Genomic DNA, 14,015 nt, shown 5'->3' with positions numbered 1-14,015 from the left:
GTGTTTTTCCTTCATTAAAAAAAAAAGTATCCTCAGGAACTTTATAGTACCTCAGAAGTAGGCCCATTAGATATTGTTGGATGAATGAATGTCTCATCTGAAATAACACAATTTCCATTATGTGTGGAAATATATATGAATTTCCGATTCACTTCCAATAAATATGAATGATTTACAGGAGGTAGTTTACTCACTAACTATGATTACAGCTATTTTAATTACCAAAAATAAAAGATTTCCCTGTCTGTTAACTACACAAAATTAAAGCATATGACCATTTAACCATACTGCTTTTGTTAAAAAGGTATTTCTAGTACCAGCCTGCTGTTTTCCATTGTTTCTAATGAGGATGTCTGTTGACCAGTAACATGCTATGAGGCACACCAGACACAGCAGATTAGATTAACTAGTAGCTAATGCTCATATAACAAGCCTTCCAACACTGAAAGTAATACAGTCTACTTCAAGCGCAGCTCTGAACCCTGTCAGCTCCCCCCGTAGACACTTTCCTGCCCACGCGCTCTGTCGCTTCGGGACCCCTGATCTCCTGCTGTTATTCCCCTCGTTTGTCTCCTCATCTCAGCCCCCTCCGATCCTCCCTCCACAGCTCGGTCAGAGACTTTACTAAAACACTGATCGGACTTTAACCTTCCTGGATGACAGACTGCAAGCTCCACGTGGCAGGTCTAGGTACTGGAACCAACTTTCCCTTTGCCGCAGAAAAAGCCAAGATTGAAGAGAATAAACACAATCAGATCATGTCATCCTTCTGCTGAAAACCCTCCGACGGTTGCCTGCTGTGTGGCCTCTAAGCTTGCCCTCGAGAGCGCCCAGCCCCTCCAGTTCCTCCCCAACTCCTTTCTCAGGTACACGTGCTCCAGCCCCAAGGGCTGGCTTGTTGGCTCATCAGACACACCAGGGCCTTCTCCACTCCTGTTTCCTGGGCCCAGAACATTCTTTCTCCACACCTTCAAGGGCTGGCTCCTCGTCACTTGTTCCACCTCAAATGCCGCCCTATCTAACTCTCTCCCTTACCAAGTCCACATTACGGTCAGATTTTCTTAGTATGAATAGCAAGATGATCACTTTCAGATACATCATTTATGTTTTATCTGTTTTACCTGTTTATTGTGTCTCTCCTACTAGAATTAAGCTCCATAAACCAGGAGCCTTGGCCTGTTTCACGCGGTGCCATATGCCCAGGGCCTAGGACAGCGCCCAGCATACGGCAGGGGCTCAGTAAATAAATATTGCTTAAATGTCTGACTGCCTGTGTGCCCCGTATTCCCACGTCGGTATCTGGTACAGGGCTTGTCACATAACAGGCATCTCTGGGAAGAATGAAAATTCATGTCTTCCTATCATCTCAAGGTAAAGTGTGTCTTTAGCACGGCCTGTGGGACCCAGCATGTCTTAGACTCGTCCATCTCTCCCACTGCTGCTGCCTGCACATACCATGTTATTTCACACGGCCACGTCTTTCTGCATGATGCCCCTCTGCCTGCAAAGTCTCAATCACCACGAAGCCCATCCTTTGCCACCATCACCCTTAATGCACAGCTGATAGGTTGTCCTTTGAGTTTTCACAAAGCTTTGAGCATGTCTATTACTGAGTTTCTCATATTGGCATGTAATGCCCCCCCCTTTTTTTAAACCATCTCTGTCTCCCTTAATAGACAGTGGACACTCTGAGGACAGGGTAATGTCTTATTCATCTTTCTAGCACCTAATGGAATGCCCAGCATCTAGTAAATCTCAATAAAAATTTGTTGAATTGAATTACCTAAACTTCAGCCGTACTAATATGAGCATTTAAAAAACTCCCCAAATGCCTTCATTTCAAAATATATCTGCTTACTGTAAAGATCTACAATACATTGTCAGTGTAATAAGAACATGAGATTTCAACTTACTCAGATAATAAGATCTAACAACTAGATTGGTCTAGATCTAATAACTACATTAATTTGGTTAACACTGAAAAAAATATAGTATTTTCCTAATACCAAGGCATAATAGCATATATGAGAGAGCTATAGCAATTACAGTTTAAAAAATATCTGTAATAATCTTAAAAAAAACCAAACAAACTAAGAAAACTAATACTTACTTATTTTTGGTCAGTCATTAGCTTGGAATCTGGCTTACTTCTCACAGGCCTTTCCAAAAAACATAATACTAGTAGTTCCAAAATCTTTCTAAAAGGTTTCATTTTAACCAACTGCTAACACAGCTGGCCTGAGGTTTTCATCCCAATTATAGCACCAATCACAAAAACCCAAATACAAAGCAAAAAGAGAAGAAAAAACAAAAGCGGTCCTTCAAAGAAGGCACACTGCCACAGAAGATGCTCCCCATCCCCAGAGAAGCGCCTGTACATTAACCTAATCACATTCTGCAGCACAAAATGCTCATTAAAAACACTCAGGGTTATTTTTAACCTGTAGGTCATTTCCTTAATCTATCAATTTTTTTTTTTTTCCAATCATCAGATCTGACTATTTCACTTAGACTATATCACTTAACCAACAGGTTAGAAATACTGGTAACAAATCAAATAATTAGCGTATCAGATGAAAACTCTTTCAAAAGAAAAGCAAGGGGTATAACGGATTGCTAAAAAGAGCCCAGATTGGCCATGCACCAGCCCCCATGTCTCCCCACCTCAGGCAGCTGGCTGTTAGCATTATCTAGAGAAGCTTCCAAACTTGGGGTCTCATCTCTGATTTGCAGCACTTCTTCTGTTGAGATGCTGCCCGTGGAATCCTGAGACTGAAGAAGTAAATCAGGATGGTCTGGCATGGTTTCATCTGCAGCGGAATCATTGTTTAACTAAAAGGAGAGATAGTAAAATAAGGAATTCATTTATGAGTCAGTGATGGTCACAAAGGCCACAAGAAACATTCTATGTTGTAAGACATTCTGGGGCCATAGTTATAAAGAGCTTCTTTGACTTCCTAAAATTACTTTTTCCCCTCATTTCAGTCTATGCCAGAATTGGTGCTGTGAATGCAAGCAACTAACCCATCAGCAGAAATGAAGTATCCGTTAACAAGGGTTAAATTTTGCTAAATAATAACTACCAAAGTGAAAGAGCTCCTTGTGACTGTGTTAATCTTGACCTAAAATTCTTATTTTTTTATTTTTATTTTTTGTGGTATGCGGGCCTCTCACTGCTGTGGCCTCTTCCATTGCGGAGCACAGGCTCCGTACGCGCAGGCTCAGCGGCCATGGCTCACGGGCCCAGCCGCTCCACGGCATGTGGGATCTTCCCGGACCGGGGCACGAACCCGTGTCCCCTGCATCGGCAGGCGGACTCTCAACCACTGCGCCACCAGGGAAGCCCTAAAATTCTTATTTTTATAGTGACGTCTCGGGCTTGCAGTTGGTCTGAGGACTCGTGAAGGGGGCGCTTTCACCTCCCCCGTGGCTTTGGCACCAAACACTCAGTGGATTCTCAAGAAGCAGCGTTATTAACTGGGAAGCAGGCACATAAGTCTGAACTGGCCATTCACTTATTTAAGCAAAAATCAATACCACAAAACTTCAGCAAGACGTAAAGAATTAGGACAATAAAGTTGTAATGGCAGGCCAGCCTCAGTGGGTTTATGTTCTAAGAAAATATTACAGTTTTTCCTCTTTTAAGTGGGGTTATACATTTTTTTTAGGAATTATTTTTTAGGTGTGAAATGGTACTGTGATTATGATTTTATTTTATTTTTTTGAACTTTTTAAAAGTATACATTTTATTTAATATTTAGATACACTTTTTTTCTTTTTAAAAATTTAATTTAATTTTTTTTATATAGCAGGTTCTTATTGGTTATCCATTTTATACATATTAGTGTATACATGTCAATCCCAATCTCCCAGTTCATCACACCACCACCCCCCTCCCGCCACTTTCCCCCGCTTGGTGTCCATACGTTTGTTCTCTACATCTGTGTCTCAATTTCTGCCCATGCAGGGTTATACATTTTTAACGGCCAATATTTGACATAAGAAAAATCAAGTTCATGATTCAGAATAGATAAAGGCAAAAACTAATTTTTTTTTCCCCTGTGAGGAGGAATCAGCTTCAAATTCTTTTTTAATTTCACTACCACTATGACTAGGGTCGGCCTTCTAAGGAGACAGTCAGTTCTGCCCTGAGGCTCTCATGGGAGCTAACCTTTGTTAAGCACTTACTATACTGTCCTCCCCATGAAATTCCCAGGAGACAGGTACTGCAGGTACTATTGGGAGAGGGTAGGTAACGACCGCAATTACACAGCAGGTTGGTGGCACGATGCCAGCCTCTGAGCCTCTAGTCTGGCTCCAGGGAGAGCCTGGGCCTTCTTCATTGAGTCGCTGCTACCAGCAACTCACTGTTCCTTTAAATGCGCACAGTCCCTGGAGGAGACCGTCCTTTAGGTAGCATGCAGACCGCCTGGCTCAAATGCACTTACTAGCTGTGTGTCCTGGGACAAGTCACTTAATCTACAGAACTGCTGTAACTATACTTAGCTTGTGTGGTTGGGGGGAGAGTTATAGTGACTAATCCACGTAAAACACCTTGCCCAGGGCCTGATGAATCTCAAACACTCAGCGAGTGGTAACTACTGCTACTGTTATCAGCAACACCTTATCACTTAGGACGTGATAGGGAGTTAGTGGAAAGACATACTGGGGTAACGGTGAGATGCCAAAACAGGAGACGTGACAGGAAGCCAACCACAAGCTGACAACTGTACATGTTCACTGTCTAAAGCCAACTCAGCCCGGCCATTCAACAGCACTGCCAGTGCTTTACCAGCAGACCGAGTGTGATGCAAATGGGCCCAATTAAAGAGAGGCAGGTAAAGGGCCCTCATGTAAGGGCGCTGTAACTGTAGCTGCCGCCTGGTCTTCACTAGCTGACTCCTCATCACGTGGACCACGGTGGCTAATCCACACCCCTTCTCTCTCCTTGTTTTGCCATCTTCAAGTTCCAAACCAGCTACCACTTCGTGTTCGGTGCTCCCCTTAGTCCACATTTCTGAACGGACAGACTACTCCTGCAGCCTTCATTTTCTCATCTGTCTCTGTCTCTCTCTCTCTGAATATCTGCCATCTCACCCTTGGAATACAAGTCAGAACCTCCATATAACTGACTTGATCTTGCAAAGAGAGCAAAGCTGTGCTCCATCTTTCCACGCTGACAAGGAAAGAAAAGCAGGTGGAGAATTAAGCAGCGCTGGCGCTCACACCGATACCAAAACATGTATCATTCAAGGCGAGGGCCTCTAACAGTGCCCAGCACAACTCACTGTTACTAGGAGAGAAGCAATAGAACATACGTCTCAGCAGCTAAGCGGCACACAGTAGCGAATGTTTAGTTCTGTCATGAATAATGGAACACTGCATTGCGGCTACAATTTTGTATTTTCATTTCAGTGTGTGCATTTCACCCGCACTGAAATGAAAATCACAATATAGAGAAACAGTAATTACTAAGTTGGAAGTTAGGAGAAAGGAGGCCAGCTGTCACTGTACGAAAAGGTCACTGTACCATCTGCGTGCGTGAGAGTATCTGGCTTGCTGTGAGTGCTGCTTCTTCTTCTGAGGACTCGTCCGTATCCTCCTGGTTTGTCAGGTTCAGGCTGGGGGTGCTGCTGGAACACTGGTACTCCTGGAGGGATGGTGTGTCCCCTTTGTCAATACTGTCCAGTGAGCGCCTGCGGACTCCCCAGTTGAAATTGTCCATGCTTTCACCCTGGAAAAGCAAGACCTCGTTTCTAAGACCTCAAATACATGCTTATAAATATAGAAAAGGTAATACAGCAGGAAAACATACACCAAGATGAGAAATACTTAATGCATCATCATAAGCAGAGTTTCAATCAGCCCTTCAATTTCTTGAAACTTTTAAAACATCATTCAATATTTATAATATTTAAAGGGATCAAAATATTTGGTCAATGCCCTGTTTTAACTAAAGAATTCTCTTGACTTTCTATCTTATATTACTGGGGACCAACTAAATCTACTACCTAGGCCATTTCTATTCTAATACACAAACACAGATGAGACCACAAGGAAGACAAATACATCACAGATGACAACAAATAAACAATCCACAACACCAGGCTGCAACTTACCTGCAGCTCCTGGTTAGCAAAAAGGAAAACACACAGAATTAGAAAGAACGAAGACAAACATGTAAATATACACTACACTTTTGGGGAAAACTCTTTGTGATTTCTCAAACCCAAAGACTGATTCAAGCTCTGGATTAAGCTTTGTGCAGGAAGCCAACATGTGATTCAAACTACTTTTTTATGCAAAATATATTGTGAAAAAGTCAGAGACAGACACTTAAAACAACATTTCTATGATACACTTTGGCAACACAAACTTTAGGAAAATCTTCAAAATTTACATAGATTTAATGCTGGATACAATGTAAAACTGACTTAAAATACCCACATTCAGTTGACAACATACAGGTTCACAATTATTTTAGATTGTAGCATGGTTCTGGCTAAACCCAATGGTCATTTTTTGCTACAAAGTAGTTTAAAATCAAGATTATAGTTATCAAAACGTAACCTTTGCCAATCTCAAAAGGTCAATAGGAAATAAGACAAATTTCTATTTTGCCCCACTTATGGATTTATATAAGTTAACGTTTCTGTTATTCCAAGCTGATCCTCCTTTTGTAAGGATATAACTCTTATGCTCCTCTTTCTTAAGGCCTGATGACAAATTACAGTGTGTTGGCTAGCAAAATATGACTTATGTGTATTCCTTTACTCAAGAGGGATTGTCCAGAATAGAGGTTTTCAGATTTTTTTTTTTTAATAAAGCAGAGGAATACTCATGTCAAATGAAATTTACGACAGAAATCAACTGTGCAAAACTGATGAACAAAACCAGGGCTGCTCTGGTTGAAAAAGGTGGCCAGGAGTCCTTGGATCTTTCCCTATTTCTCAGGTATCTAGAAGCCCTAAGGCTCTGCAGATCAGAGTTTGAAAGCCACCTTCCTAGAACATATCATTTCAAATATTGCGATGTAGCAGAACACATAATAATGGCAACAGCCCTTGATATATATCTGGTGAATGAATGAATACACACTGTGGGCTTTCAAGGTTGGGGGATATTTTCGAAGTTTCATTAGCAGTTAAGTCTGTTTTGCAGCAAAGTACTTCCTGTTACCTTGTTGGAAGCAGGACTATCTTTAGGTTTTAGAAAAGCTCTATCATTTGATTTGGCCTAATTATGAGGCATAAATTAGCACCACACTCCCCAAATTACTGTGACTTGTATGAAAGATAGAACTATAATAAGCATCTTTAATTCCTTCTAAGGTTCTATTCAAAAGTTATATTCATTACTATGGACATTTTAGAGTACTGGATGAACCTGAAAGCATTTACAGTGTTCTTTTTAAAAAAAAAAAAAAAAAAAAGGCAAACAAAAAGAAAGAACCTGACCATTACAAAAATGTCAAGAGCCAGCCTTTAGAGATTCTAAATTCTGCACTGAAAAAAGCAAGTAATTACAGAAGAATTTAGAAGTGGCTCATGCCCGTGAGGTAGGTCAGCAGGTCTCTTGTACCCACCACACTTCCTTGCCTGACTGTGCAAGTATGTCCAATTTCCTACAACATGTTTTTCAAACTGTGGGAGCGACATCAATTTTAGAGGCTGGTGACCTGCTCTTTTTTAAAAAAAAAAAACTGAAATGAAAGGAATAGAAAATATCACTGTGCATAGCATAGAGTAAGGATGCATATTCTTGAAACTTTTATTTTAAAGGTGCGTCCATATAGATACACTTGGATGTGATATAAAATGTACTAGCAATGGCCACAGCTCCAAAAAAAAAAAATGTTTAAAAGCCACTGCCCTACAAGATGCTGAACAATACTTGTTCTTGGGCTCCTGTGAACCTGTCCAGTGGTGTCTTTGGGAATATGGCGAACTATGACATAGGAGCCTGTGCCGCCCCTCAGCCAGTGTAAGGGCATCTGCTGATCTCTGAGGCACCACGGTCATACCCTCATATCTGCAGGGGTGGGGGGCCTGGGGCGCCGAAGCACACAGGAGGACCTCCCTAAACTGGCTTCCTATCAACAGCTAACGGTGTGACATGGCAGAAGCCATTACGTTTTATTCCTCCACCTCACCTATATGAGCCAAAGGAAACATCCCTTCAAGAGGGTTGATGAATGCATGCAAGTTATATGAGTGATTTTAATGTCTTTGGACAGAGATATATCAGTGACACGGTATGAATACTTGACAGTAAGGCATTTGGGGCTCTTGAAGATAGACATTTATAACAATTTTAGAATGAACATTTTTGTGATCTGTTTGATGTAAACTTTTCAAACTCCTGTAAACAGGAGACTGTTGTTTAGGGGACTGACATCAGCTACAGGAATAGGCCCTGAACAGCCTAACACAACCAGGGCAATGGGCAATCCTATTCTCTTTGCCACAATGATTGGTTTAGAAATTGGCAAATGTCCCAACTTGGGCCAATGACATGTGACAAGAAGTGTGCTAAAAGCATTCAGAGAGTAACTTCTTTACTTTCATGAGAGCATTTCTGGAAGTGACCCCTGCTTCCTCTTGACACTGCTGTGTGTGGACATAACCAAGATCGTCTGAGGTGAAGCTGACTTGCAGAGAAAGGCAGAGCCTACAGAACTGCAGAGAAACAGCCTGAAACCTCACTGAGCCTTATCTAAAATAAGCTCTAACTCTGGGCTAGCTCAGTTCTGGGAGCGTCAATCTACTTTCTGAGTTGGATTTTCCATTTAGGAAGCATCTAAACTGACACAACTATCAACTTTCTCTAAACGGAGTCAATATCAAGGACAAAGTCCTTGGTATTGAATGAAATGAGGCATTTGAGAGAGCTGGCTCCAACCTAAAGAAGAAAATGATGATCAATGTCATAGGCAGAATCTCAGCCATAGGAAAGTGTTCTAGAAGAGAGCCAAAGGCGCCTTAATCGTCAATTTAGTTTCAGGGCCACCTTCTTTCAAGTTGTCTGATAATTTTTAAAAAAATAACTAATTTTATTTTATTTTTTAAATTAAATTTAATTTTTTTGGTCACACTGCCCGGCATTCAGGATCTTGGTTCCCTGACCAGGGATCGAACCTGTGCCCCCTGCAGTGGAAGCGTGGAAGCCTAACCACTGCACTGCCAGGGAATTCCCCATGTCTGATATATTTAAATGTAATTTTTACTATTCTGCTGCACATTAATTTGTATAATTCATGCAAACATTTAAGTCTAAGCGCACCCTCAATTAAAAAAAATACTTTTGAAGAAATCCATTTTTACTCGATATTTTAAAATATAAAGATGAAAAATTAGATGTTCCTTTTATTTCAGACTTATTCTGTTATGCCTAACTGTACTAATCATGTTTAGTTCCCAGTTTAGATTTTTACCTTTTGACCTTACACTGCCCTTAATCAGGAAAGATCCTGTCGTTAAATCCTTCGTTTTCATGCAGTTGTCAACTATTCTATAAATATTAGAAAAGAAAGTCCATATCCTTACCTCTGCATCTTCCAACTCAACATCTAAAAAGTCAAAATCCTTAAAAACGCCAAACTGTTGTTCACTGCTGTTATCTTCCACAGCTACTTCTTCCTCTTGAATTATGTCCTCTGTTGCAGAAATGAGGCTAGTCTGTTGGTCCCCGACTTCCAAATCCTCATTAGAAGAAAATACAACCTGACCCCCAGCCAAAAACAAAGCAAAACAAAACAAAACTGAAAAAGGCCATCCATCAGCTTTGTCACTTCGAATATGGGACATCAGTGCCCTAAGAGCCATTGCAGGCCTCATCTGTCAACGAGCTCAGAGCTTCAATTTGGTCTAATGTCTAACTGGGTGTATGCTTAATTAGCATAGCGGCCAAGTGTCAGAAAGGCAAGTAATAGTTTTTTCATTCTTAGTCAACACTGTAAGTAAGGTAAGTTAGAAAAGGCAAGCAAGGAGACAGTAATTTCTGTTTCTTCATGGACTAACATGATGTTTAAAACCTTTACACAGGTTTTCATGATTACTCACTGATGGATTCTTCGGAAGACCAGACTCTGGACCACAGAGAGAAAGCACATTCATTAGCTTTTCTCTTGTTCTTCGCTAAGGAGAAGGAAAATGCAAACGTTATGATTCCTGATAAAATAAGACAAATTCTTAAGTTCTCATACATAGAATAAAATGGATTCTTCTATTCTATGAACTTTTTTTAAAATCTTTTTTCAAAATTTTATTTTATTTATTTATTTTTTATACAGCAGGTTCTTATTCTATGAACTTTTATGTACCTGTGATAACTGTGGCCTCTTCCAACTAACAGGAACCAAGGCATTAGAATTAGAACCAGAAGAAGTTGAGGAAGTGCTTCTTGTTACAGCAATCACTTTCGGCTTCCCGTTTCTTCCAGCTGCGCTATGCTGATCACCATATTTATTTCCAATAATTGGTGTCTACACAGAAACAAAATGCCAGTGTTTGACTGAAATAATTCAACATAAATGGGTTAAGTGTATCTATAATGACATTTTTTATAAACAGCCAAAAAAAAACAGCATAAGGAGAAAGATTACTTAGCGTAAGGCAGATACTACAAAAATCAAAGGTAATGATGATATCTTTTTTTTTTAATCATAAGATTTCACTTTATTGGGAACAAGTCTCTGAGGAGATTATTGGAGAACTTATTCCTACTTTAAATACAGATCTGCTTTCTTTAAAAACTACCATCTTCACCTTTTCCCCCATGATTATAAAATAGGTCCTCTTTGAAAGCTCAGAAAATAGGAAAATTATTTTAAAAAATCACCTGTCAGCTCACCACTCAGACTTAATGTCTATTAATATTTTGGTGTTTTTTTGATGCATGTTGTGTGCCTCAATAAGGTGCTTTTGCAAATATTCAACATAAGTAACAACTTCAAAGAGAAAGCTATCTACATATGTCTTACTGCAAATCTGATATATAACATTTCCAAAATTTATTTCCATAAAATTCCATGATGAGCCCAAACTTTGGATGATCCAAAACATGTGTATTTACTTGGCTTTGTGAAGTGTCTCAAATTTGCATTTGAATATAATTTTAAGCTCACTTGCATGTCACCCAAGTCCCCTTATGATCTGGTTCCTGCTTATCTCCCCAACTTCAGCCTCCACCACTCCCTCCTGAACTTCATACTCCAGCAAAGCTAAACTTGCTCCCCAAGCATATGGTGCCTTTGTGGACCTATGTGTTGGCACATGTCACCTCCTTTGCACAGAACATGCACCAAGCAAACCCCTAATCACTTTGAACATTGCCTCCAGACTTCCAAGGAGGCCTATGCTGATACCACCACCACCTCTGGGTAATTATACTTGGACATTTACCATGTGATGGTGATTGTTTCTGTGCCTCCCTCCCCCTGCTATTCGGGAGTCCCTGGACTGGGTGTGACTCATCACTGCTCCTCTAGTATATCTCCAGAGCCCACACAGAGCAGGTACTTGGGAATTTTTTGATGAAACAAATTGAAATTAACTATGTGATATAGATCAAATGTTCTGAGGATTCATATCACTGTTTTAAACAAAATAATTGTGACACCATCATTTTCTGACTCAAAAGAACAGCAAAGCCCAGTTTCTCTATCATATTCCCATTCTATGTATTCCATGTTAGAAATTCTCAGGTGATAGAAACCAAAACATTGGCAGTAAACATACTTTCTATCTTAAAAAAATAACCAATAAGCTCTGGATAAATTCTAAGACCAAGACTAAACTGCAAAAAAATTTTTTAATCTATATAATCCTAATCAATTAAAACATGAGTAGATCTTCAGCTGTTATCTTTCTCAACTCCCCCACCCCCACCCAATACTTGATCAATAACTTCTCTCTTGAAAAATTCCTGCCTTGGCTTGTGAAAGACCATTTCGATGGCACCAAAGCCAACAAGAGTGGGCTGAGTTTCTGGAGGAAAAAAACCAAAACTGATGCTCTCCGCAAGGGTCAAAAAATCTTTGCATGAGATTTGTATCGATATTAATATGTAACATAGTCAGGGTTCAGGTTCCCTCTGGACTGGGGGGCCTTGCCTCAATCTAGCCCTAAAATGTAGGGCTTCTCAAATCTCAGTTTATTTTAGCCTCATTTTTCCTTCCATGATTTCAACCATCCACCTATATGACACTGAAAACCCTTAAACTTTTTCCTTCTGCCCAAGTTTTCCTCTAAAACTTCAGATCTCTTTAGGTAATTAGCATCTCCATCAGTATGTTTTTTGGTCTCTTCGGAGCCAGTATACCCGAGACTGAGCTCATCATGCCCTCCTTCCCTGCTAATACCTGTTCTCTCTGCATTTCCATCCCCTTTGAAAGGTACCAACACTCACCAAGTTGTCACAGCAACTGTCCTTGTCTGTTCCTTACTTAGCACCTCCTCTCCTTCCCATCAAACCCCATCAATTACTTCCTCAGACTTTTGAAAACCATCCTTTCCCTCTTTGTTTCCTCTGCAGTTGCCTAGGGACACAGTCCAACATTATCTTTTACCCAAATTACTCTAACAGTTTCCTTAAAAATTCCCACCCCACTCCTCCATGGTCCATTTTCTATCCTGTTGCCAGCGTGATCTTCCTAAAATGCAAATCCTAATATTTCCTATTCCAGCTAAAAACCCTTTAAGAGCGCCTACTGCTTCAAGAGAAAGCCATCTCATCAGACAAGATGCCGGTGACCTTGCGGCTCCCTATGCCTTCAGCTTCCTCTCTCATCCCACTCTATACCTCCATCCTCTGTACTCCGTGCTCAGGGTAGGCCACACTAATTGGATGGAAGTTTCCAGAGCGCCGTGCTTTCTCACACTTACAAGCCTTCATTCACACATGCTGCTTTTTCTTGGATTACTCCTCCCTCTCCAGACTTCCATATATACCCGTCTAGGTTTACTTATCTCTCAACATTCAGCTCAGATCAGGTTATATGTACATGCTATATATTCCTATAGAACTTCAAACCTACTTCCAGTCAAAGCACTTATCACAATGTTTATTTGCCTATCTCCCCAAGAGGCTATAGGCCTTCTCCCCACTCCCACCCCATTTTCATGACACCTGTCACAGCATCTACTGCTGAGTATGAGCTCAATCAATGCTTGTTGAATGACAGAATGAATAAATGAAGAAATGAAAATTTCTAATAGAGCACCTTTATCAATCTCTGAGCATCTTACCTCAGATATATCAAAATGAAAATCTAAGGTCTTCCCAGGCAACTCCTTAGAGACGTTATTAAAAATTTTAGTGAAGGATATTTCAGGAGAACCTGTATCTCCTCCGTAGGTCCTGGGGATATCGTTGGGCACGACAAGGCTTGCCGAGCGAGACACCACCAGTTTTAAGATGTTAAGGGCTTCCTTCCAGTAAGGACTCTGGTTTCAAAAAATAATAGACAAATACATATTTAACTAAGAACAAAAACTTAGTGTACACTGTAGGCAATGAAAATATTATTTCTACAAAAACTCCTTATAAATTATTCGTTTTTACTTTGAGGTCCCTAACAGAGGGTCTGAGTTACAAAAGGAAAGAAAATAAGTTATTATTTGTACTGTTAAATTTATGAGATATTGTACATATAATAATGCTACCAACTCAGAATATTTTGCATTTTTCCCAATAAGTGCTTTATAAATATTATTGGTTGAGAAAGTCTAATACAGTAATCTGGCAGTTGGGGTAAACAAAGGGGTTGTATAATGTATGTGAACTTTCTAGATGAATGAAGTATATGGCTTTAAGACTCTAAAACTTTAAATGTTTTAAGTCTTGGAGATAAACAATTTTTTTGTTTTTTTGTTTTTTTTGTTTTGCGGTACGCGGGCCTCTCACTGTTGTGGCCTCTCCTGTTGCGGAGCACAGGCTCCAGACGCGCAGGCTCAGCGGCCATGGCTCACGGGCCCAGCCGCTCCACGGCATGTGGGATCTTCCCGGACCAGGGC

The 14,015-nt window shown here is 40.4% G+C and overlaps 1 protein-coding gene across 7 annotated transcripts in view; it reads right to left on the bottom strand.

Moving 5' to 3' along the window:
- Positions 1-14,015, bottom strand: part of FRYL (FRY like transcription coactivator) — a 252,295-nt gene that overhangs the window by 23,577 nt on the left and 214,703 nt on the right. For all 7 annotated transcript variants that reach the window (XM_060110201.1, XM_060110192.1, XM_060110246.1 and 4 more), the window contains 6 exons: positions 13,248-13,445; positions 10,322-10,483; positions 10,062-10,136; positions 9,546-9,722; positions 5,531-5,734; positions 2,665-2,832 (listed from right to left, as the gene is read on the bottom strand). In XM_060110201.1, the coding sequence (XP_059966184.1) occupies positions 2,665-2,832; positions 5,531-5,734; positions 9,546-9,722; positions 10,062-10,136; positions 10,322-10,483; positions 13,248-13,445 (984 nt within the window). The remainder of the gene's footprint in view (positions 1-2,664; positions 2,833-5,530; positions 5,735-9,545; positions 9,723-10,061; positions 10,137-10,321; positions 10,484-13,247; positions 13,446-14,015) is intronic.

The sequence above is a fragment of the Mesoplodon densirostris genome, chromosome 1, assembly GCF_025265405.1.
Source record: "Mesoplodon densirostris isolate mMesDen1 chromosome 1, mMesDen1 primary haplotype, whole genome shotgun sequence".
NCBI classification, from domain to species: Eukaryota; Metazoa; Chordata; class Mammalia; order Artiodactyla; family Ziphiidae; genus Mesoplodon; species Mesoplodon densirostris.
This window is presented reverse-complemented; position numbering and strand designations above follow the sequence as displayed.